This window comes from Battus philenor, unplaced genomic scaffold (genome assembly GCF_028537555.1).
Source record: "Battus philenor isolate CCGP_79_NKW_IND1 unplaced genomic scaffold, ilBatPhil1.0.hap1 SCAF_10, whole genome shotgun sequence".
NCBI lineage: Eukaryota > Metazoa > Arthropoda > Insecta > Lepidoptera > Papilionidae > Battus > Battus philenor.
In genome coordinates, this window is record NW_027181662.1 from 9,388,737 (window position 1) to 9,415,984 (window position 27,248).

At 31.8% G+C, this 27,248-nt stretch overlaps 1 protein-coding gene across 1 annotated transcript; it reads left to right on the top strand.

Moving 5' to 3' along the window:
* Nucleotides 1–876: 876 nt before the first annotated feature.
* LOC137924946 (uncharacterized) lies at nt 877–26,059 on the top strand. The gene is made up of 5 exons (XM_068768366.1): nt 877–985; nt 21,889–23,346; nt 23,430–23,605; nt 23,807–24,021; nt 24,388–26,059. The coding sequence occupies exons 1-5, from the start codon at nt 946–948 to the stop codon at nt 24,641–24,643; spliced, it is 2,145 nt and encodes a 714-aa protein (XP_068624467.1). The 5' UTR covers nt 877–945; the 3' UTR covers nt 24,644–26,059.
* The last annotated feature ends 1,189 nt before the right edge of the window (nt 26,060–27,248 follow it).

The window sequence follows — 27,248 nt, forward strand, 5'->3', positions numbered from 1 at the left end:
ACTGAGATAACTTAACGGAATGTTATATTTTCCAAATATGTTGATTACTACATAAGATATTTTACAATTGTTTATGAATTATGGGAAAATATTATCTAAATAAGGAAGATTTTACCGCACTTTTCTGTATTACCGAGAATATTATGATAATGACAATAAACTGCTATGGTATTCAATATTAATTGCTGGCTTAATAATGGATTAATATTTTAAAGGGACTGCAAAGTAATGTGGTTTCAGTTGACATGTTTTACAAAGAAACCGAATGTTTTTTACCGCTCCGGCCTTGAAATTTGTATACTAGATGGCAAAACGTTGTTGATAAGGAAGGTGAATATATTGTTGATTAAAAATTAAAACTTGTTAAATGTAGTCTTGTGAACTTTACTTAAGAAAGTAAAATTACTTTCCGGTCTCCCTAATAAATAGGCATAGATTTTTAAACATATGAATTATTTATAAATACATAAAAATAAACGATTATTGAAACATGTTTTCTAAGGAACGCATCTGTCCTACTAAATGAAGAGTTTATACACCCAGATAATATTCACAGCATCTCTGAAGCCTTTAATTTTTATAACAATTATTTCTGTTTCTAATTAACTCATCGCCATGAGCTCTAGATTACACGATGTACCTTGGAATAACTGCTGAAAAAAGTCATAATTTTCGTCTATTTATTTATTGAATACAAAACCGGTTAGAAGATTTGAGTGCCCTGCAAAACGCTTGACCACTGGCGGCGATAATTTGCAGTGTGCGTTCGAAAACAACACAAGGTCTGGTTTCGATCAGAGCCGACCGCTTGCATTAGTTCATAATCTGTTCGTACCGCGTAGCCAGCCGCACGCATCCGCGAGTTTCATTCGGTTCTAGTGTTTACGTAAACATAAATTATATTTAACCTGTTTTTTTTATGGATGGATACTTATTTGGATAAATATGGAGCGCATAATTTTACCCTGGATGCTAATACTATGTGGTAAGTTTATACTTATTAAATTACAAAAAAAAAAAACTGTTTGATATTTATGTTAAAATTATTATTTAAATTCAGAACAATTTTTTATCTATACAACCTTAAATCGTTTAAAATCAGTGTCAATAATAATCAAAAATATATTGCATCATAAAATATGGCCAAATAAAGTTACTAATTATATTTCAACATTTTTAGGCAAAAACCAAGATGTATTGCCTAATATTAATGTAATTAACTTACATAAAAATTTATGCATTCGTAGTATCTTCGTCAAATATGGCCAAGACTTAACTCTGCCTTGGGCTAGTTTTCTATTTTCCTCGGCTGTCACATTTCTTGTAACATGTAGTACTTTCGGCGATTTTCAGGGCTAATAGTTAAGTCAGCGCAAGGTTTGAAATAATTTCGGACTTACTTCTTTTGATTAATTTATTTTAAAACGTCATTAACACTTTCAATTCCTTTGGCTTGTATATGTAAATAATTTTTATGCATCCGTTAATAAATTATTTATGATAACAACGGTGTTTAACATACAGAATAATAAAAAAATGTTTGTTAATTTTTTTAACATATTTATGTTTCTAATATTTATTACAAGATTGACCCAGTTTGCAATCTACGAAATTTTCTGACAATATCATCATTATAGGATTAATAAAATATGGTTGAGCTGTTCAAGGATGGTATCTGTATTTACTGTTACAGTAACTATCTCACACTTGAACTTGTCCTCGTGTTAGTCATAGTTTTCGTCACTTGTTTTGTTGGTTTACAAATTATAATTTTTTATTTATTTCCATATAATAAAATATAAATTAAGTTATTTATAACGAACCAATTTATTTAGGTTATCAGAGCAATGATAATGAAAATGCAATGGCTATTCCGGACAAAACTGGCATTTGAAAATAATTTAAATTGTTCTAAAAATAATTTTCCTTTTGAATTATTAATTTTCTTAACATTATTGATATTTACCGTACATTAAACTTCATATGTACGCCGACCTAGCCTGTATATAAATATTGACGTTATTACTCGGCCTCACATATTGAAGCTCGGTCTTTACGTGAACTTCAATGAAGCGTAAATATTTAATGTAATACTTGTTTGATCCGGAATTAGAAAATTTAATCACTCTGTAATCATGTGCATAGTAGTGTCGACGTGAGCACGGATTGCAGCGTAACCAATTGTTAATTTTGTTACGCATAATGCAATAAACATCAACACGAAAGCTATAAGTTTAATAACGTTTGTTCGCTTAAAAATGTGTACATCAGCTTATTACATCTAATGGCTTTATTTTGTCAAATCAATAGTCATGTTATTTTTTATGATAAATATCCTTGCCTACGTGTTAACGCAATAAAGGAAATTCTTTTTTAAATTTTTAAATGTAGTGTATATGTCGATTTGTTATAGGGTTAAAACTTTTAGCCCCTAGTAAATATATAACTCATTAGTCAGCAAAATGATTTAAAGCCATTACATTATTTTCAAACACCCAGTATAAAGTGATCACTATGAAATATCTTTTTGTCTTAGAATGCGACAGTTCAATAACTATGGGCAGTAAAAAGTTTGCAGAGACAGATATTTAATCCGAGTTTGGAAGACGCATAAGCACTACGTTATTTATTATTTCTTATACCATTGCTTTTTGGATACGGTGTACCTTACACTAATTGATAGCAAATAAGCTATATATTTACCTTTTTAAGGCTTTTATACCCAATATTTTTAAGCACCTTTGTAAGGTTTAAAAAAAACTATTTGCCCTATAATAAAAACGTAGCGTAAAATGAAAATAAAGTTCTAAAATTTAAAAAATATGCATAAGTTTTAGGGCATTTGTATTGTGGTAATGTTCTACAAAAATTTTAATACACCGTACATTGTTGTTGTGTATATTTAATTCGTGACCAAAGCCAAGAAGTACATACGAAATAGGTAGCGTGTTCAATTCCATGTAGGCGCACACATTTTGTGGGTATTAAATAGCGTCACCATTAATCACGGTGATAAAAATGTGTCTTTCACATGAATATAAATTGCAAAGACATTGTCTTCAATTCGTGTTGATCCCGTCTCATGTATGACGGGTGACGTACTCTTTTTATGATAGTAATATAAAACTTCACGTTACTTACGTATCAACGCCACTGTAGCTACAGAAATGGCAGTTTATTGATGAATTGTAATTTTTTTTCGATAAATTATAAAATACAATATACTTTATTAAATAAATCAACTAAAGAAACTTAACCTACTGCTGCGGAGGCTTTCATTCGAAATACCAACTTTAATAACGATCAATGAAGATTGGTTTTGCATAAATACATTTTGTATGTCAGCTTCGAGTAATTCATGACATAGACACAGAATTACAAAGTCTTAACGTAATGTTCACGGAAGTGTCGCTTTCTCTTCACCATGTGCGACCCTGTCGACCTTAACGTCGACCGTCGGTTTGGTGTCAGTGATTATATTTTAAAAACTTTACTTGATCTTATAATCTCAACGAAGGCAAAAATTAACTGCTTAACAAAAATGTAGTTATAGTGTTAATATCACTTGTTTTTTTTATTGTTATTAATTTTTTAATATTTTCATGCTAAAGCTGTTTACAATTAGTTCTCAATTAGTGTGCCAAACAGCCGCGAAGTGGTGCAACAGTTGTGTTTTGACGTGCAGAAAAAGATCACCTTGCGCATGCCGGATCGTTTCCGTGTTGCGTTCGTGTTTTAAATAACCTGCCGTCATTCTGCAAAGTGATGATGGCTTACTTCTGATGACACAAAAAATGATTGAGGATACTTTTAATAAAACCACTAAAACATCTATCATATAAGAATAATGAAATAAAAATATTAAAAAGATGTTTCATTAATTTCGACGTATATCTATTATTATTATCTTTTTACTTAAATATCACAAGTGGAATAATTTTGTATTAACAGTTTGATTAAGAAAATTAATAACAACACAACATAGCACACATTTTCTTTTTTAAAATAAACTTGAATTATATTTATATAATACGCGATGTGACATGGAAAGTTTTTGTTTAGTTTTATAATAACATAGGAGATACTTTGAAAATAGAACTCTGCAGATCATTTATAAAATGCCTAAGAAGTGATGGTTGCGTTCAAAAGCGTTATAAATCCCCTAAGAACACTGCAACTCACGTTAGGTTTAAAGGATATAACAGGGCACAGGTTATTAAGAGAATATTTTGAAAAATATTAAATCGTAAATTCATATTTATAATAATTCAGTCATTATTATAATTTATTATAAATCAATCCATAAATATTTGATTCGAAAACGTTTAAATCTCTTTCCAATTTAATTTGTGTTTAGGTCGTTAAAAAAAATATCGTTGCCGGTTGTCTCTAAGACTCCGATTGAACTAGACAGAGTTTAGTATTATTACTTACATAAATTAAGTCGGAGTCAAGTTACTTTTTTAGGATGCATGGCGACGAGACTTGCCTTTCGAAATGTGCCAATACTATTTTTAATTTATAATGAACGTTCTATTAGACGTAGTAAAGTAAACTCTCATGAACAGCTGTCTAAGTTTGGTAATTGGGTCTTGGTTTTGGATTTGGTTAAAAATGTTTTAGGATATTTGAAAAGTCTATAAGGGCATTTGATATACTAATAAGTATATCAAATTGGACATGTTCTGTTTTTTAAAAAGTGACCACAGAAGCTATAGTGAGTCAATTAAGTGATTTCGTTTCAATTATGTTCAAGTGGTAAAACTCGTAATCCTAATAAAAGAAAAACATATTTCTAATCTTCATTAACTGTTATAAATTGATGACTGTTAGACTATTGGAAAATCTAACAATACTTAGAAAACACGGTAATTAATTATAGCTGTAAAAATTTTTAATGGATGGACAATTAAGAGAATGAAATTATAAATTTTGGAAAAGGTTTTTAGAATACGGATTACTGCATATTACAATTAGTTATTGTTCGATCTGTCTCACGTGCCTATGTAGCAATTATTTGCCTGTCGCATTACAATTAAAAAATAAATTAATGTAACCTATTTCAGAGTGATTATTTTACGTGTATATTATAGGATGATTGAAAATAGGTGTAAAAGCTTTAAAAGTTTTTTACTGATAATTGCGCAATACAGGAGGATAAGGAGAGACTGCTCCTTTAACGCTTTTGCTTATTTGTTATATATCAACCAATCACTCTGTATAGCCTGGAAAGATTGAAAAATATTTTATGGTCAAAAATCCTGAAACTAATCACAATATAGGCATAGGTTTGATTTTCTATCAGAGCAAAGTTTAAAACTTTTATCCAGTGAATGAAAAAAAAAACTTTACGTTAATTAGATATACTCTATCAATTAATTTTAATTTATTAAACGCCACAGTGGGCGTTAGTGGCTGACACGAAACTTTCCGATCTGATAAAAAAATACATTAATTATTTGTAAATTCACTTGTTGATTATTCAATGATTATGCACTATCATAGTTTCTAATGGATGCACTGTTGCAGTGTAGAGTATGGTTCTATTAAAATACAGTAAACAAAATATAACAGTATTGATTCATAATGTTTCAATACATCATGTCATCATCATCCATCAATGTCTTTGACAATAAACATTTCCTACTGATATTTAACAATGGTCCCGATATATTGCTCTTCTTATTCATTATGTTGCGTTTATAGGAAAACATAGGCAATACTTGTAGAATAGGCTTTATAAATAGATTTTACTATATGTACTATTCCCCATAGAGTTATTCTTGATGTGGTTTTCAAAGCAATAAAAAAGAATATTCATGCAGGAGGCATTACATTTGCATTTGACTTTTAGGTTTATAATTGGCTTTAAATTTAGCAAATAATATGTTTTTTACAATGAACTTAGACATAATACAGCACTTCATCTCCGATCTAAGAAAAATTCCATTTCTTTCATCAACATACGACCAGCTGTCGCTCTCGTTTGCTTAGTGAACGCGCGCTCATCCCTTCTTGCGGATGGAATTTCGCAAAATTCTTATTATTACATAGATATCGGTAGGTATATCAGTACGTGTGTAAATTCAAAGAGTACAGTAGTTGGGAAAATATTTTAAAGCGTAATTCATTATATTCAACCATTACCTTCATATATTTGTGACACATAGCTATGAAAGTGAGTTCTGCGAACATTTTTACTACGAAAATGCCGAGATGAGCGTAACGTTTACCTGGCAGTTATAGTTGCGTGTAATTATCGAGTTCATGAGACTCGTTGCCGACTTGCAAAGTAAAAGTAACGTTATATCCTTGCAAGATAGCTTATTTGCATAAGTTGGTATGTAGGTCTCGTATCGAATTTAAGCTTTGGTACACCAAATTTGCCTTAGTCGAGTTACTAGGACCTACTATAATAATTTTTGACTTCTTTTTTTGGTACTTAATATGACTATCCGTAACAATACTAAAAGTGTTGATCATAAAAATTTGAATCATTGAAATTAATGTTCAATAAAACAGTATTTCAGTCGTTGTAGCCTTTTGGCTATTTTATATAAAAACATGTGCAAATATACTTTGATAAAACAGTGATTACAATTGAACCTTTATGCCTTCACACGTTTGTACAAAGGACCGTGTGTAAAAATGACCCCAACTCACTCATTATTAAGCTGCATTGTATAAAGTAGTTGACGGTAAAGACGCCCATTATGCAATTGTTCCCACATTAGTCACAACCGATGTTTATGCTGTTATTGGAATGATAATTTGGTCGACCTTGTTCTAAAAAATTAATAAAATTAGCTATCGCAAACAGTTTCTATCGATTGTTATAAGTTATTATTAATATGATTTAATACAAGCATTTGTGAACAAAAACGCAGAAAAAATATTCTTTCCATGATCATCATGCCATCCGAAAAACGCCCTCCCGCCCGCCAAAAGGCCTAAGACAAAGATAGCCATGATGACTTGTCTTGAAATATTCTTTACAAAATAGGTTTTAATTTTTCTCTATGGTCTACAAATTAATCACACATACAATAAAAATTTGTAAGAGACAGAGAGAAAGACAAGGTTAGTTGCTGCTTTTAATGTAACAGGTTTGTATCGTCATTAACGCATGTCACTCTTTGTAGTACTTTGCATGTATTGCATTTACATACAAATCCATTCACGTCGTAAGTTGTAGTTCGTATAATAATTATAAAATATACTTGCGAACTAAGACAACGACGGTCAGTAAACTTACTCTTCCTTTGTTCCTTTACGAATAAATATCCATTTATTAAAATAAAATAAAAAATACTTTAAAATAAAAACAGTTTGGTAATTTAAATAAACAATAAATTAATATTGAAACAAAATTCAAACTATGCATTCCCTCCGCAGGCTTTTTTCAAAACTGTCGGACACAAAAGCCTCGCTGCATATTAAATCTTTTATTCGTTGTTGCGTGTTATTGTTGGTTCATTCTTTTACTTCCTATAAGTTAAGATTAGGTTTCGGTTACATCCCGGCTAGTCGCATATCAGGTCTGAAAATATTCGTTTATGTTCAAGTACACGAACGTTGTTAGGCATTTCAGTTTAATCTATTACAAATTCATCGCCAAACGGCACCTTTTATTTTCGAAACTGTATATATAAAAATATTCCATAATCGTAAGTAGATTTTACATTACCCATCATGGCCCTACAAAAAATATAATAATCTTGCACACCTGTTCCTTTTAATGTTTTGGTTCATTTGCTTGAATCGTACGGGCCTTCGACGTTTTAAGTTTAAATTCGCATACTCTTCTTTACAAACAAAAACCATGATTAAAATCGTTTCTAAAATTAAAACTTAATGCTTACAAATTTAAATTTTATTTATTTTTATTTGATTCAATTATTGCTTTATTTTGTGTAACATTAAAGTTTCAATTGGATTAGCAAGCGCAACGTTGGACGTTCACCCACAAGATCGACAGACAACCTTGTTAAGTTTGTCTCCTTCTTACCTGTGCTATAGGAAATCTATGTGAAAGGCCTTCGTATATATATATATATGTATATATGTATATATATATACATATATATATATACATATATATATATATATGTATATATTTACATACATATATATATAGTGTCCAGCAGTGGAAAGCAGCTGAAATGATGAAAATGATGATGATATTCATATAGGTCATTTTTTCGCAATATTTTTCATCGTTCATGTTATTCTTCGCATATTATTTCGTATTGTTTAAGTTAATTGCGTAGAGATCTGAAACGAAATGTAAAAATTTAAGGTTTGAAATCAGAATAATTTTAATAAACCTTAACAAAAGATTTTTATAGAAAGAGGAGACAAATTTTAAGATGTTGGGAACGCATAAAGGTTTATTACAAAAATAAAGAGTCCCCGGGGTCAAATAAAGTTAAAACAGCTATGGCTCATCGACACGTTCACGACAATAAAGAGAATACACCAATAAGATAATGTATCACTTTCAGTTAAAAATATATATATATTCCTTATGAATTTGCAGGGAAATTTAGCTGATAAATACAGACTTTAAAACCATAAGTCCTGCTATGAATATAAGAACTCGTTTCCTAAAAATACTAATATGTGTTTTGGCGAAAGAAGGTTTCGTTTAAACAATCTTCCGTTGTCTCAACTAGAATGCTACGATTACAGCTTAGCACCTTTTCTCAGTGGTGTAGGAACGAAAACTTACACAATTTGTATGTGCGTGTGTGTTAGCTACCTTTCTCCACAATTAGCAGGCCAATAGCGATTATTGTACATTATATTCAGAATTTTAATTCGATCTTCGTGGTTTAATAAATACTGACATTACCTTGCATTACAATTTCATAACAATCCTTATGTAAGTAATAAGTAGAAACAAAAACTTACATCACTCTAGACTGCAAGAAACCTGTTTTTAATACGATATATGATGAACCTAAGCGGATTGTTAAGCAATTACTATTTATTTAGTTTTGTTTATTTAGTTGATTCATTTACCAAATGTCCGTTATCATGAACACTGTTCTTATTATTTTTTCTTTGGCGTCAGATTATTTTCTGTTTAATGATAATCAATAAATCTTTAATAAATTTGTGTTATTCACTGCTGTGTTATTAACAATAATCACGATATTATTTTATGTCTATGTTTATGCGTATGTGTGTCTACATATAGCCTTGTGTAGATTAAACTGAACGGATTTATGTAAAGTGACCGCTGTTTGCAGTTTTGTAATAAAGGAGGATCCAATTTATATCACCTTGATATTTAAGTTGCCATGTTTCAACATTTTCTTTAAATTAGTTTCGGAGAAAGCCCCTTCTACTGTAATTTAATAGAAAAGTTAATGGTATAGCAGTTAGTTTATTGGAATGATTTATAGCTAATTAAGCGTTAGGCCGCTACTGGGATGTCCGACGGCATAGTTAAGATCGGAGGTCGCTGGATGCGAGCAGCGAAAGACCTGTGATCATGGCACTCATTGAGAAGGTCCACGCCTTGCAGTGAGTTTATACGGGCTATGATAATAATGTAACCAGACCAAATAGCACCACTATATTATTATTTTTGTTTTCAATTGCAACGTAATTTAGAAATTCAGTAACCAAGAACATTTGTTAGAAATGTCAATTTTGCGAAATTGGTATCGTTTCACTGTTTAATTAATCAGATAAACAGAGAACGGGAATTTCTGAAACAGTGACAGCCGTATTTGACCCAGATGCAGGCATTGCAAAAGTAGTGCCCAGCAGGCCTGACGACAGCTCACCGCTCGCCGGTGTCCGCCTTGCACGTTGTCCTATCGCAAGATAAATCTTGAACGTATCAACATGCCTTAAAAATTATATAACTTTGCGCTGCGGTTTATATTACATTAGCAGTTAATTATCTATTTCTTCAATGAATCTGTATTTTAAAGATAATATATAATTATCAATTTTCGGGCCAGGATTGGCCAAGGCCAAACACTCTTTGGGCACTAGTGCTGCTTTACTACGGCTCAAAAAACTTAATTTTTTTTTACGGACAGAATCACAAAGGATTCGCACCCGCTTTATATTACTGTCTGCTGATGTCGTGGAGATATGAAGTCAGCCACTCTTACCGTCTTTAAAAGTCAAATTAAATACGAGGGCCAAACTGAAAGTTTTTAGAACTGGCAACTTAAAAGCATTATATTAAAAAAATAAGTTTAAATTTTGAAAATAGAACTCTTTAACAATAATATTGAGTATACATTTCATTCATTTGTCATTTGTTTTACGATTTGGCGGCAAATTGAAAATTCTCTGTGCACGTCAGAATGAATTTAAGCCGAGAAAATTTTCGTGCAATGATTTTTTATGACTTTCGATGTCATATAAGTCAACAAGAAAGTTATGATAGACTTCGATTGGCTTTTCACGATGAAGCCCCATCTCGTGCCACAGTTTACAACTGGTTTAATGAATTCAAACGTGGTCGAACTAATCTCACCGATGATTTGCGTGAGGGACGGCCTTCTACAGCGACGACTGAAGACAATATCAGTGTTGTGCGGCGTATGATAGAGACTGACAAAAGAGTGACCTATCAGCAGATTCGGACAAGTCTAGGCATAGGTATGAGTCAAGTGCATAAAATCCTCCATGAACATTTAGCGGTCAGGAAGCTTTGTGCCCGCTGGATACCGCATAATTTGACCGAGGCTCAAAAACTCCGCCGTGTTGATTGGTGCCGAGAAATGATCCAAAAATTTAACGGAGGTGACTCAAATGCTGTGTTCGACATACTAACGGGTGACGAAAGCTGGATTTACTGTTATGATCCGGAAACCAAAAGACAGTCTGCTCAGTGGGTGTTTCCTTCCGAAGAGTTGCCAACTAAAGTGAAGAGAGGTCGAAGTGTTGGAAAAAAGATGGTGGCGTCGTTCTTCGGAAAGACAGGTCATTACGCGACAGTTGTCTTAGAGGATCAGAAAACGGTTAATGCAGAGTGGTACACTAACAACTGTTTGCCATTTGTCTTGGAAAAAGTTCGAGAGAAACGACCTCGCAGCAGGATCCTCCTTCATCACGACAATGCCTCATCGCACACCGCCAGGCAAACGATCGACTATTTGGCGACCTCAGACGTGGAATTACTGGGTCACCCGCCGTATAGCCCCGACCTCGCACCCTGCGATTTTTATTTATTCCCGAAAATAAAAGAAAAACTTCGAGGAAAACATTTTATGGACGCCGAAGAAGCAGTGGCTGCGTTTCAAAACGCCGTCGAAGAGACCCCTCAGGCCGAGTGGGCAAGGTGCTTTTCTCAATGGTTCCATCGAATGCAGCGATGTATTGATGTAAATGGACGCTATTTTGAAAAGTTATAATAAAACTAATAACTTGCTAGAATGCTTGGTTTTTGTTTTTCTAAGAACTTTCAGTTTGACCCTCGTAAGTGAACATTCGACCTTAAGATTAATTTTAGTATAATAATAAAATTTACTAACATCAGTATTATTTCCAAGTTTCGTGATATCTAAATATATCATCATGATTTTACATATGTCACACTATACGCTAACACGTAAACTGTAATTAAGTTGCAGATTAGGCAGTGATTTTTTTTTAATTTATCAAGCTTTTATACTTATTAATATTTCGCTGGCAAGTTAATTTTTAATTTAGTTTTTTACATTTTTCGAGAAGACCAAGAGAGCTAGTTTTTATAATTAAAAGGTTTAGAAGGCTTTAAAAGCATATGTCCTACAAATAATATACTTATCTTAACTTAATACACTCTAGCGAGCTGCTAGTATATCGTTTGTGTAAATGCCGCAAACTAAAATTAGAACGTTGCAAACAAAACGTTTCATTCCAAAACTTCTTTAATTACAGTGTAACACATGTCTACGATAAAAGCATTTGGATAAATAATACTTAAGTTTCATCATTTTCCGCAACAATGGCTATGAAGCAATCTTAAAACTGTAATTATTATCACTATTACACTTCTATTTTGGAACAATTAAAATAATATACTTCTGCAAAGCTTTTGATTGCGTCAATTGGAATAGTTTGTGGGAAGCTTTATCCAGTCAGTTCTTAACCATCTGTTAGTAATAATTGTTTTATGTTTAAGCATCAAGGTATTCAGAATTGATCAGACTTCATGGAAATCATTTAGCTTTGGCAAAGGAGTAAGCCGGAGTTGTATCTTGTCTTCATTTCTGTTCAACGCATATGGAGAGTTCTTAACGTCAGACTTGCGACGACTGGGATATGGCGAGTCTCTCAACTACAAGCAAATCTGTATTGGTTTCACTTTGGACAATAGTGAGGAAAACTGGAATCATTATCGTGAACGGGCGTTTAGTTGTGAAATAGTAGAAAAATTTGTCTATATTGACTCTACAATCACCAGTACAGACTCTTACGAGGCAGACGAACAAGACGTATCAGAATTTCCAAAAGCGCCAAGTCTCAATTATATTACACAAAGAAGAATAGAAATTATTGTCAATTTTCTCTTATGGTGCTGAGACATTCACACCAAAGGTAGGGTAGATAGGAATTGCTTAGACGTTAATGAGATGTATTTTTGGAAGAAACTGGTGAAAGGCGAATGAAGAACCAATGCCTCTATACACAAGTAATTCAAAATCACTAGACGGCTCTCCACCATTCCTTAAACGAACAGTGGAGTGCTTTGCTCATATTATCAGAAAGAAGACGGACCTAAAGAAGCTGCTGATCACTGGCAAAGTAGAGGGCGAAAACGTCAGTGGACGCAGCCCAATATGATGGTCAGATCAGATTAGCACGGCGCATAATACTCCGTTATACAACGCCGTACAGGTGGCCAACAATCGGGATCAATGGCGTGAGATCTTACGTTAGAACCTTGCGAGAAGAGGTCATGACCCTCAAATAAAATATAACGACGCAAGGAGGAAAAAACTATAAGCCACTAAGTTTGTCGTTTTCTAATCTTCGTTTAAAGTATTTTTAAATAACTTATCTAGAGAGTAAGTGTTTATATAGTGTCATTTGTGCATCTGCTAACAATTTTTTGGAAAATATACGATTAAGAATTACAGAATGATATATATCCCTGACCTAGATACCTGCTTACTTATATATCGGCGGAGAACGTGAAAAATAATATCGTTATCTCTAGGTGAAGATATAATTATATTACACTTCTTTATATTTAATTACTTCAAAGTTTTTTATATTACCATATTTTAAATATTTTAGGATTTCGTGATTTTATTATATATAATAATAACTTGTCAAAATATCTACGGTTTTTGTCTACGGAGAGTTTCCATAGTTATGCGATTTTATAGATAAACATGAGACCATCCATATTATAAAACGGAGTGTATGCAAACTTAGATGTTACGGGCCAACCAAAAGGACTTCTTTAAAGTTTGGCATTAAATGAATTTGATATATATTAGTATCAACAAAAGATTGAGCGAAAAATCGATTCCTAACCCGTACAGTTAGGCCAAAAGCGGTCATCAAAGCAATGCTCACACAACACAAACTAAGTGAAATCTTGTCAGCGAAAAATCAACGACCTTTCAGATTTAAGTAGAACTATGGTCAAAAGAGAATTTAAATAAGGATCAGATCTTAAAGAGTCTATAATTTTTGAAATGATTTGAGGATGAGGAAAAAAAGCAAAAAAAAAATGTCGCTACAAAATGCGAATAAGCGAGGTTATTACTAATAATATTAAAATAAATATTAAAACTGAAATATCAGAAAAGCCTTTGTATCAAAATATCATTCATGCGGATCCTCTTTCTCATACTCCCTGTGTGAAAAGATTTTGAGTATTTAATCATCTTCCGCTCTAGCTCAAAGAGCACGCGAACCTAGATTGTAGCATAAACTCGATTTAAGTTTGTGCTAAATTTTATTCATTCCTCACATAAAATAACATTTTGAGAGAAAGACTTCCGTTTCTTGATGAGAATTTGGACACACAAGTCAGCTATAATTTAAGTTCAATTAATATAGATATAAACATTATGTATGCTGTGAACAAGAACTGGTCTCGGAAGTTGCGAACATGTCCAGTTGCGAGAATACTTCTAATAGGATTTAAAATTACTCGCTTTACTTTTTATAAGCAAATTATTTTTAGAAACAACAAAAGTTGTACAATATATCTAAAGATGTGTTTATGAAACAATTAATGACTATTTTCCATATAATGCAATATTAATTGAATCGTAGTTGATGTAAAAGAAATATTTAAAAGTGTATAAATTTGAAGATGCGCTTCATCGATTACTTGTGTTATTTTTGGTGTTATATTCTTTATTGTTTTTTTTTAATAAAAGCTTTTTTTGGAGTACAACAACGCAAGACGAATTCTTGTGGAGTGTTAGCTCTTTTTACTCTTAAAAACGAGACGATAATCTCAATAACTTATTTTATTTTTACAAATTGTGTGAACACAACATTTTCTATGTGGTTTTATAGTTGATCGCACAACGATCAACTTTTTTGTATGCAAGAAAATTGCGAACTTAAGATGCGACCATCGTTTTCAACTTTTACCTATGTTTGCACAACACAGTAAAACAGAAATTTCTACAAAATTGTCAAAGAGAAATCGTAGACGTATCGTCTTGAAAGGGACATATAATCAAAAGGGATACTGTTATCATTGGATTCGCCAAATTTGCATCACCGGCGAAACTCTCCTAATCAGTGTCACAGAGCGTTGCGTAATACGTTTGGGCGTCAATGCGTCGTCCGATCGTATTACTTTCACCATAATAATACGCTTTCTATGAATTCGGATGAATCCACTTTACAGCGAACGTGATGCGACACAATAGCGTGACCTGCACGAATTTAGTTACGCTGAATTCAATAAGATAATTACTAGTCTCTATTTCTAGTGAGTATTTCAAATAGTAACATTAACTTTAAATTAAAAATAAATACAGTAAAATAACCTTAAAAAAAACAAAGTAGATAAAAATAGAATTGACTTATTGATTAGTGATATACCGTGCATATTACAAAGTTATACTATCCAGAATTTTAAAATTAATAGAACAAAAATTTAAACACTGCCACGTTTTTAGTTTTGGTCGTGGGAACTGTAAACTAAAAATTATAATAAGGCAATAAATAATTAAGTAATTAGAAATTACACCTTTCAAGCATTGTTCATGAGATAAGATACTTATTTTAAACAAAGCAAGAAATATTCGTTTAAGAAATTAGAGATAACACCTCTGAAAGTAACGACGAAAGACGTGGGAATTTTTAACAATTATGAAAGTTATTAATTTAAACAAATTATTAAATATTTTTTCGATACTTGGCGATACAAGATGTTTGGTCTCTTTCTATTATATGTGACGATTTTAAACTGGAAAAAGTAACCCATTAGTGTTGGATGACAAAAACCTAAAACTACCTTGGTACTCATTAGAATGGCTTATTGCGAAAGAGGCCTGTTAATATATTTGCAAGAATGTTATAGGAAGTATATATATTAACTTAAAGAAAAAAAATATCTTTTTTTATTACAGGAACCGTAGTAATTGTTCCGTTCTTTTCATTCAATTCACCAACACTATGGAGTGATTGGTTAGAGGTGGAAAGTAAGTTTCAGATTCTTAACGAATAAAAACAATAATTAAATTATGTGCAAATCATCTTGCAGCACGTGCTTGGATTAGTATCGCAATAATTCTGGTCAATCTGGAAAAGAAAATGCAGCGAATACCAGATGTGCTGTAAATATTAATCGGTTGTTTCGTTACGTGATGGCTTTCTCGGAATCCCGCGTGGATGTTTTTAGATTCCTAAGAATAAAGTACAACAAAAATCATAGTAAATATAATATAAAATATCGATTTTTAATTTAATGTTTTAATGAATATTTTTAAGCCAACATAGAAGCATTTGTTGATTCAATGTATTTATATGTAATTAATTTATTTACATCGTTGATTTATTTTGAAAAATATGTACTGATGACTTGAGCATCTTTTTATTCTTCACGTCTATTAATGATCTCATTCGAAAAAACGAAGATATAAATAAAATTGAACTATTAATCCAAGACTTCAAAATATATTATCACAACGATGGACAGATGTTTAAAAGATAGAACTTTCACTTAGCTATCCAGTCGTATACTGCACTCATTTGTAAAAAGATTGAATTTATATTTGGACTGTTTATAAATAGTGATAAATTTTAAATAAACTTTATAATTTTTGGTTAAATTATTTATTTTAAAAAAGGCATTTGATCGCTTATATAATAAATGTAAATAAATAATAAAGTAATAAATGAAAACAACCTTTGTTTCGTCAGAAGCCTTGTCTGCCAATACGTTATCGTTTCAATAATACGTCCCAATAAGATGTTTATATAGGTACATATATAGCGCTTTTTGTAGCTGTCATAAAAATGTTACGTCTCTGTGACTCTGAATGCTTTAATGAAAGAGACGTAACTTTTTGTTGTTAGGAAGTTCCGTCTACGTTGTTAAAAGCGGATGCTAAAGCTCGTTTTTATAAACTTCACCGGGAACCTGGTTGAGGCGATAGCAAAAAGTTTAACTTTCTTACGATTTCACATCCGCAGATTTATTTGATAAGTATATTTGAACACAACTTATACAAACTTTGTCACACAGTGAGAGAAAGTAGGTTCTTCCAGTTTCTTGTACTCATTATGTTTATCTTCTATATATATTTAATTATAGCTGTCTATGACATTATTACTACATTTTGTAATATGAATATGTTACATCATTATGCGTTCTTTAAAAAACGTTGGAAAGTTGTGTTGCGTAGATAAACAAATACAAGTTCAATTCGATCTAATGGTGTTCCACATTCATGTGTTATATATAATTTTACTGTCCGCGTAAGCTGTAAAAATCGAAATAGTTTAAAGTAATTTAATATATCATAATTATTTAGCTTACAATGTGACGACAATTACTCAACGGCTACTTTGAATTTTTTTAATTTTTAAAATTATATCATTATTTAGAATTAAATTTATATGCGTAAAAGGACCCCCATGTATCTAAGACTCAATTTCATTAAGTTAGCTAAAATTTCTATATGCAATGTATACGCTTTTACCAAAGGATCCTAGAAAGATTCTATTACTGAAAAGCTGATAAAGAACATTTGTGTGCTAAGGGTTACTACATAAAAAATGACTTCATAGAAGATAGCACACCTTGAAAATTATGTGTTCGCCATCAGGCTTTTTAATATTTATTAAATACGTAATATTACATAATTAAAAAAATAAATTAGACTTGATGAGTATCCTTCGCCTATTCTTCTCAGGTCTGAGACATTTCATCAACAGGTGGCAAACACAACTTAACTTCAACATGAGATGTAATCCGTCATATGTTGAATAAAGATTTTTTAAAATTAACATTTGATATTTTCGATAGTATTACTTGCTTGATTTTAGCCCCCTGCAAAGCGTAGGCTTTCCCCAAATATGGGGGAATATATCACAATTTCCACGCTTGGTCGGCGGGTTGCGGTCGCAGGGTGCTTTAATGGAACGCAGGGGACGCTGCTATCCATCCTACAGAAACTTGTTTGTGGGCAGAGGCAAACTAAATAATTAATGCACAAAGTCTGAATTAGTAAGTTTCATCTCGGGAATCGAACCTGCAACCTACTATCAAACCTCTAAACCGCTGGGCTACCCATGCACTGTATATTTATGTATTAATACATAAATAATATATGTGACGTAAATAACCTATAGTGTTTTACTACGTATATTTAGACTGTTTAATCATCTGGTAACCTACGTCAGACTTGCGGATTTCCGTAATATAAACTTTTTAACAGCAGAGAATGGTTTTCAATTGCCACGAATTACCCTTGAACTTATGTTCATACTCAAGGTTTGTTGAATTATAATTGGTATCGATACAATCGCAATATGCTTCAATTAACTTTACTCATTGAATATTATAATTTTTATTCATGAATGATTAAATGAACGCATCAAAATTAGACTGCTTTATGTAAATTATGGATATCTGTCAAATCTAGGTGTAAGTCGTAGATATGTAGTGTATGTTGATAAGGGATTATAAGCACATAATCATTAACATTATGTACGTTCACAGCTGGACATCTGCAATCCATTTCCAATAAAACCAGTTTAAACGTCTTGCATCCACCGTCTTCTAACGACCGACGCGTCAATTTATCTTGTGGGTGGAAGTCCGACGCTATACCTGCTGGGTCGTGATTTTTGCTCCAGAATCTATAGATCCTAGTATCATTTCACCCTGCCAATCCGCTGGGCTATGTCATTTTCATTCGTCTTCGGATCTGCTAATTCCTGATAGATTAAAATTAATAAATTCATTTAATGAGCATTTTATTGAACTTATCTTTAAATTTCAATCCAAGGTATTAGCCCATGAATTATATTAAAGAAAATTTAAATATTAGTATAATGTTAATACGTGAATGTACGTCAAATTTATCTAAAACCTTAACGTTTTTAACCTTTCGCGTTAATCGTGACTAATAAAACTTAGAGATAAAAATCTTTTCGTTCTCATAGTTCATAAAAGTCCTACGTTCTTTTTAGAATGTCACTGCACTTATTTGAGCTCTATACTTTCAAAACATGAATGAATTACACGTTATTTTGAACGATACGTTATATTATGATAGCAACAACGTTAATCAATTGTTTATAAAAAGTCCACTAGTAAAAGAAAGAAAACAAATTTAAAACTTTTGATTAATATTAAAAAAGGTAAATTAGAACTAGAATACATTGTTTGCGTTAGTTTCATAAACCGACATGTAATTTTGAACATCTTATTAGTTTCTGTGTCCTCTAGTTTATGCCTTATCTTATTTAAATTGAAACTTACGCACCATCGCATTTGTATTAATCACACTTACAAACGGGAATGTTTCATTAGCACATTAATGTGAAAAGTAATGGTATCTTAATGACCACGTTAGAGAAATGTTTACTTTGCTTTGCCGCAATACCAGGTGTCGTGGAATTGTCCATATATATCTTTTCAGACATATAAGGTATCAAATGGAATTTAAGGTGATTATTAGATTTTATTGAATCGTAACTGAATTATTTTGCAATGGAGAATGCTTAATTCATCTACGTTGCGTTGGGACTATTCAGAGACAAAAGCAGTGGAGATAAATTATTTATTAAATTCATGTACATTTTTACCACGGTCTATGACTTATTCATTTATTTATATTATAACCCACAAAGGGTTACTTAAAGTGCATACGTGTGTATTTCATGACCGGCTCTGATATGGGAAGAGTCCTCAACAAACTAAAACCTATTTTTGTGGTCACTTTACAATATTCAAAACACAGTAGTTAAATTTCATTCCCAAACTTAAACTTAAAAATTCTTTATACTATATAATTGGTTTTTTACAAGTTTTTCTTCTATGTACTTCTTAAATCTATTACGAGATAATTTAGAGACATTACGCAGGAGTGTATGGTAATACCCTATACAGTTGCCTACAAAAGAGTAATTGAGACCTAGTGAAAAGCAAGCTATTTTCTACTTCTGGTATCAACCTAGTATACATCACCATTTTTCTTAAATTAATAGATGTTCTCATATACATGTAGTAGACTGTCATACACATATCGAAATTTAATTATGTGAGTTGTGTTCTCGTTTATCACTCGATAAATGAAAATAAAATTAATTGAATCTAATCTGACAACACAACGCCGTATATAGCAAATGCTAATAAGATTAATAAATACTTACCGGATGTGTTGGTTACGGTATAATAATTTCCTTTCGTGTTAAGGCTAAAACTATTGGCTAGTGTCTATATATAAACCTTTTCTTTTTAGTTAATATAAAGTGACACTGCAAAAAATCTGATAACCTTGAACACAAAAAGTGACAATGAATTATTACAAATACGTAACAAATCATTGAATTATTTTAGTAATAAAGTTATAGCACTTAGACCTTGGCGAACGGACTCTTAATTCCGCCATTCACAATACAAAAATCACACTCACTTTCATTTTCAAACGTTAAATCTTTGCGGCTACTTTGTGATATCGAAAACGTCTATCTATTTGTTGTATAACAAGGTCAAAATTAAGCCTTTGTAACGTCACATGAATGTTTTAATATCAATTTCTGTACAACTCTATGACATTAACAATAAACATGTCTTTTAGCTAAAATTGAAGTTACACAGAGTTTTAAAGTATTCTTTAAATAGGCCAATGAATAACAATTACTTAATGTTAATATAATGTGTACCACAGTATCTAGAATGATAAAAATAAACTTTTTTTAATAATTTACATATAGAATTGAATTTATACTCTTGTGTAATTTTCGTTAATTTCAAAATATCCATGATTTTCTTGTCTCATGATTTTATTAATTAACTGACCTCTATGGCAATCTATTTTTTTGTCTATTTCTAAGAATCTGAAAATACCTATCACGGAAACTAAATATTTTACTTTTCTTCAAGTATATCAGACTTTAGGAAATTAAATAATTTAGTTTATTATTGAATCATAAAATGCAGGTAACGTCACCGTAAGAGTAGAGTGCATTACGCATAATCAAATTAATAAGGTGTTGTAATTCGCGACCGCAAACCTTTGCGATCAATTTATTGATCAACTTCATTAAATGATCTAGCCACGTAGATCATTCAAAGTGTGCGTTACATGATTTAATATATGGAAGGCTTTGTGCGCAAAACTTAGTTACGGATCCAATTTGTAAAGCATATCCATGAACCATGTCTAATAATGATGACAGCTGAACTGAGACGTATTGGATAATGTGTCTGCTAATACTCTTTAGAAACGAATGCCTTAATGCTTTAGGCATGCAAAAATGATTTTATATTTCAAGGATTTGGTAACTATACATATACAAATAATTTATTTAGTCAAAACCATCTGATTTTTAGTAACATTACTTGGATTGGTTATTGAATTACTTACCTAAGAGGTTCAAGAGGACTCCCAGTGGTCGACGGGAAACTCGGGGTCTACGTTGGTGTGGTGAAAAAAGGGGATTCACAAGTCAATCTCCACGAAAATTTATCTGTATTCGTTATTTAACAGCTAAAATATTGGCTTGACTTCTCCTATCAATGGGGACAGATAATATTTTAAAAAGCTCAGCGAGGCTCAGCGAGGCAGGTTGTTAAAACTGACATATACCTACTATATTCAGTACGAAGTGTCGAGACTTGCAAAGCACTGCCGCGATCCACAACGCTTGTTCAGAGGTCTTTGGACGAAATGCAACTTATAGTGTTCGTGTTTGAGACGCAACCGCAACGCAAAATTTCCTAGTTAGATCTAATCTTCATATTTTTTGTAGTTTTGTTAATATGGTAGAAATATAGCTGAAGGGGTCCACTGGAACCTGCTGAATTTTGAAAGTGTTCCATGAAAAAGGTAAAGAACCTCTGGGTTAATGTATCGCTTTATCACCATCGCTGACCTACATTCATTCGCTGTAAGATTTAGTTCGTCTCGAATATATTCACTACTATATTTGCCTTCATTGAAATAATATATTTAATAAATCACCCACTTGTAAATGTGTCTATTAAACGTTCAAAATGTAAATTGAAAGCCGGTAAAAAATTATGTATGGTTAATAAGCAGGTTGTGTGGGGGAATAAACGAGGAAGATTATTTTATGTTCATAATAAGAAAGTAAACGGAGTATGACATAGAAAAAAAACCGATAAGAAGTAGAGGTTAATTTATTAAACCCCGGACATTGTTATTCGGACGGTGCTATATTAAACATGTTCCTAAAATACTTACTGTTTTGTTACAGCTATTCCTATTTTAGTGACTCCAATCACAATATCACCGAATGGAAACAGTCCTGAGATAAAGATGGCGGGCGCGGCGATGATTGATTTACAAAAAGATTTTGTTTCACCAAGACTAAAAGCGGAAGAGAGCGTAATTAAGAAAAATATAGATAAAAGCAAAAGTCTAAAAATAAATTCAACAAAACTAGCAATAAACGAAAGGTATAGAAGATTAATTCCATATATGACTTTTTATTACGCCAATGATTTGGTACCATCAACCACGGAGGCGTACAAAACAAAAAATGTTGAAGTAGAAAAGGCTCAAATATTGGAAGCAGGTACAGTCGAGGAACAAACTTATCGAGATCCTAAATTCATACATACTACAAATCGCCATCACAGTATACCAAGATATCAGGGAAATCGATTAACACATTTCAACATTGCTTCTGCACATCCTTCAAAATTATTCTACAACAAAGAAGGTTATCCAGTGCTACTGCAAAATATACCAAAAGCTTCAACAAATTACAATCCCGTAGAACACGTGGTACAAAATGATTATAGAGAGTTTATTCCGAAAGAAGTCAAAGTTCCCGTTATATCGTATACATCTCTGAGAAAACCATCTCCAAATTTTTACGACGTAGAGGATGTTCAATATTATTACCCGGAGAAAGATGAAATAAAATATAAACTTGTGCCGTATAAACAGACGCCACCAATAAAAAATCTACCTGATAAACAAATGTATATTTCTAAAAACACACCGTCTATAGCTCCAATTGATTCCATTTATATTAAGCCCAGACCACGTCCACAGCATCACTATGACCAAGTAGCTCCTCAACATGTTAATTACAAAAAACCTCCTACCACTGTATCTGAAGTCTATTATGAAAAGCAAAATCCTGTATCGGTGCTACCAAAGCCCGTAATAGAGACTGGGTTTAGGCCTATCATAAGCCAGACTCCAGAAACAAATGATAAAGAAACATATGCATCAACTTTAGTAGATTCTCCTGGAGGATATTATAATAATAAAAAACCTCAAGAATTACATATTCCAAGTGTAGAAGTTTTGGATAATAATAATCAAAATCAGTATTTGCACTATAACGTCGAACCCACTTCATATAAACCGCAGCCAAAACCTGCAAATGCCATTACCCTTGCGGAGCTTTTAAACTCTTTGCAAATTAACAAATCTATTCCCAAATTGATAACAAAAGAAAATGTTGGTTCTTCGATAAGGATATTATTACAGGCTTTAAATGCTTTGAAAGGAAGATTTCCAGAGAGTGAAGTAGAGCCCCCAGTTCTCAGTTCACCAGCTCCATTTGAGGCTCCAAAAACAACAGTTACTACAGTAAAGCCTGTAATACAAAGTACAATGGTTCCCGCCATCGAAGACACCGATTTGAACGAAGAAGTCTACTTAGCTGAAGTGGAAAACCCTTCACAACACTTAGATGGTCAGTATCTGTAAATTTATAATTAATAATGTAAAATTTGATTTAAGCAGTAATTAAAACTTCAAAGTTCATCTATTTTTTAGATTGTACAAGTACCAGTCAGCAATTTCCTCTTCCAATTACATCAGATGAAGAAGGTGGTACACCAGGTCGGCCGGGAGTTGACTATCCTATTTTAACTATAATACCTCATACCAAATTCGATTGTAAAACTCAGAGATATAAGGGCTTTTTTGCTGATCCTGAGACAAGATGTCAGGTACATAAATATTACTTATACTTACTTTTACTACTTGACCAATTTTCAAAAATTTGTGGAAAACTTTCAGAGGTTATTTTACCTCTGAAAACACAACATATCTTTGTGCTATCTTGCCGATTAAAGAGAAAATGGTACACAGATATAAAACGATGAGAGATTTTATAAATTATGTTTTGTCGAATATATTTATATTTACAGGTATGGCACTACTGCGATTTAAATGGAGGCCAAGCATCATTCTTATGTCCTAACGGAACTATATTCTCTCAAGCTGCTCTCACTTGTGACTGGTGGTTCAACGTTAAATGTTCTTCAACCGCACAGCTTTATGTGCTTAACGAAAGCTTATACAAATACATATTACCACATTCGCCTAAATTCCCAGAGGATTATAGTGGCCCATTAGTTGACAAGTAAGTATTTTTACAATCTAAATTTCAATGATTATTAAGTTTCTAATTATTGTTTCGAACATATCATATCTCATTAATGTTTATTTTGTTTTCTCCCGAACAAATAAAAAATATTAATAATTAAATAGACCCCAATATATACTTAGCTTGTATTATATATGATTTAGAAAAGTTAATAAAATAAAAAATATCAAAAACCGTTTATTAAATTGAAAATGATAATATTTATAAACAAATTATAATAATTTCATCGCTCAAAATATATAAATGTACCATACATTTAATGAGTTTTAGTGAGGAAAATATTTATTTTTTATTGGACCCAATTTTATTCACTTATATTTTTATTTCGTGTATATGTTATAGGTACTTAACATTGAAGTTTAAAGAAATGGAAGAGGAATTTAAAAAGAATAAAAGTAAAAATAAACTAGCGTCCGCTAAAATCGAAGACGGTGAAAATAATAGTTCCAGTGAAGAAAAAACTGACGAGGATACCGACAAAAATAAAGATGAAGAAAAAGATAACACGGTCAACAATTATGCAAATAAAGTCAGCCAATCGAGCGTTATTGTGGCAACATCGGGCGCTAGCGGTAATGTCGAAAGACTAGAAGAATAACATATGGCCCGTAGACGCAAAACTATAAGTTATTTATCGAGTTTTGATATTTACGCCTTCGGTGGACTCAAATTTCATTGGATATATCGTGCCTCTTCTTAATATAAAGATTTCTTTAAAGACTTCTTAAGTTACGCACTATCGAGGCAATAAACTGTGATAGTTTATTATCGTTATTAATTATGATCAGCTTTTATTTATTGTTATAATAACATAAAGCAATAATATACCGTGAATATTATATATATTAATAATGTAAAAAGTTTTTGAATGTAATTTCATTATCGTAAAATTTAAACGGAGAAAAGCGTTTTAAATTTTTCTTAAGATTTAGATGCTATAGAGATATAATATTAATATATTATAAAATAAATTTAGTTTCTAATGATATTTTCAAAGTTAAGAGTTAAACTTGCCATACTTAGCCATGTTTAATTCCTAATTTTTATGTAAGTCTTCTAAACGATAAATTGTATGAACTACCGAAGTTTAGTTTTTTATGTTCAGTTGTGTCAGCGTTCCGCAGCCGCGACTCGGAGTTATTTAATTGCTGCATACGTGCAAACCATTACTGGAACCTGGAAACCTTCAATCTCGTAATTAAAAATAAAAATTATCAAGCAGAATTCATTTAAATCTGTACTTTGTTTTTGTGTCTTAATTAGTATTGAGATGAAATTATCGTCTCAGAAAAAAAAACACGAAGAAGATGCAGTAACCGTAATGTACAATGTCAAAAACTCTAAAGTGCGTCGTCTTCTGAAACACAAAATCTTGGTGCTTTTGTCCAACAGAGGCAATATAACAATCCTTATACTAATTACGTAATTAACATAATAACAATAAGCTACATACTTGCAAAAATTATTATTTCATTAAATACTAACGAATAAATAAAAGTAATTTAAAGCTTACGTGTAGAATGTTATTTTTTTTAAACTGCAGACAAATACTAATGTACTACTGTGACATGTACACTTAATACACTAAATTTGTAAGATAAAATGTGAGTAAGATGCCCTATTGCCATAAAATAAAGAAATTGTTATTTGCACACATCTATACGTAATGAGTACGCTTCATTTTTTTGTTATTGTTGAAGGCCAAACACGTCAATGATATTTATCAGCCCCTTTCACTTGCTTACAAAAGTGCGGCTGAAAGAGCGCTATATTAACTCTGTCCGGCGAATATATATTATTAATATTTTGAGCGATAAAAATACTAAAGAATACATGCGTACATTACCTATATTCGTGGTGTGTGATGCAGACGTGGTGGTCTCTATCGCACCACATGACTAAATCTCTTCAAATCATTTGGTCTAAATTATATTATTCGTATTAAATATAACTACGATTTAGTGATAATATTAAAATATAGTAAGAAGATATGTAACTCGATATTAAATCCTTTATTTCGCAGCTAATAAAAAATATTTTTTGTTCTTGTTTTTTATTTTAAATTATAATACATGTTATAATTTTAATAAATACAATAAAATTGTATAAATATTGTTCAGAATAAATTAACTGATTGTTCTTTTAAGACCTGTGATACTTCTCCATTTTTTAATTATTATCAGTCACGACACATACCACAGGACCATATTTAATAACAGTACCCAAGAATATCAAAAGAGAAAAGTTCGTGAAAGAGGTATGTAACACTATATTTTACGTGCCGGATAGAATTGATAAACCGTTCCTTTGTGAACGAGTGAAAGAGTGACAATAAGCGCCGATAACTGTAAACAAATCTTAAGGTATAAATATCCGACTACAGTTATAAAAATTGTTGAAGTAATTTACGTTATTTACTCATTTTTAATCGTCTCCTTGCTTGCCAAAAGTTGCTGTCTCTTTCTGTTTTTAACTTAACATTTTCCGTGATACTTACCATCATTGGATTTACGGTGCGAGAAGATGACAAGATGAGAAATCAACCTAAAAAACGCTTAATGATAGGGTAAACAGGAACTATAAACATAAAAGCATCATGTTATTTCCGTATCAACAGATCGATGTAAAGATATTCTCAGTTCGTTGTTGGTATAGTACTTTTGAAATCGCTGTATCACTTCTCAGAAAAGAGCATCAGCGCCGCCGCAAGTTGACAATGGAATTATAGAGCGGATCGGCCGATACCTCCCCCGTCTCGTTGTGCGCATACCTCAGGCGCGGTACAGCGGTTTCGGTGGCTCTTTGGCTCACATTTGTGCATTTTTTTGGATTAAATCTGTCCGGCTAATACAAAATAAGTACAATCCACAATTTGCACCCAAACTTAATAAAAGTTGAGGAGGCATTTTAAATGTAACATCGTAAGTTAATTTTCTGGTTATCATGTGATTTTTGCTATTCACATCAAATTATAGAAGATTTACAGCGAAGCGAGCGCTTTTGTATGACCACTCAAAGAGAATATAATTTTTTGGATCAACATTTTTATACCAAAAAATTACTGAATGAGCAAAGCGTCAGAGAAGACTAATAAACTTTAGTATATTACTATGAATCATCGTCATCATTTCAGCAATAGGATGTCCACTGTAAGATATAGACCTCTCCCATAAATTTCCAATATAACCGGAAGAAAGCTGTCT

Bases quoted from the DNA above. Each gene is read 5' to 3' on its own strand.
- LOC137924946 (XM_068768366.1), top strand. From the start codon at position 946: ATGGAGCGCATAATTTTACCCTGGATGCTAATACTATGTG. The intron at 23,347-23,429 runs GTCAGTATCTGT...TCTATTTTTTAG, and splicing joins CCCTTCACAACACTTAGATG to ATTGTACAAGTACCAGTCAG. The intron at 24,022-24,387 runs GTAAGTATTTTT...TATATGTTATAG, and splicing joins AGTGGCCCATTAGTTGACAA to GTACTTAACATTGAAGTTTA.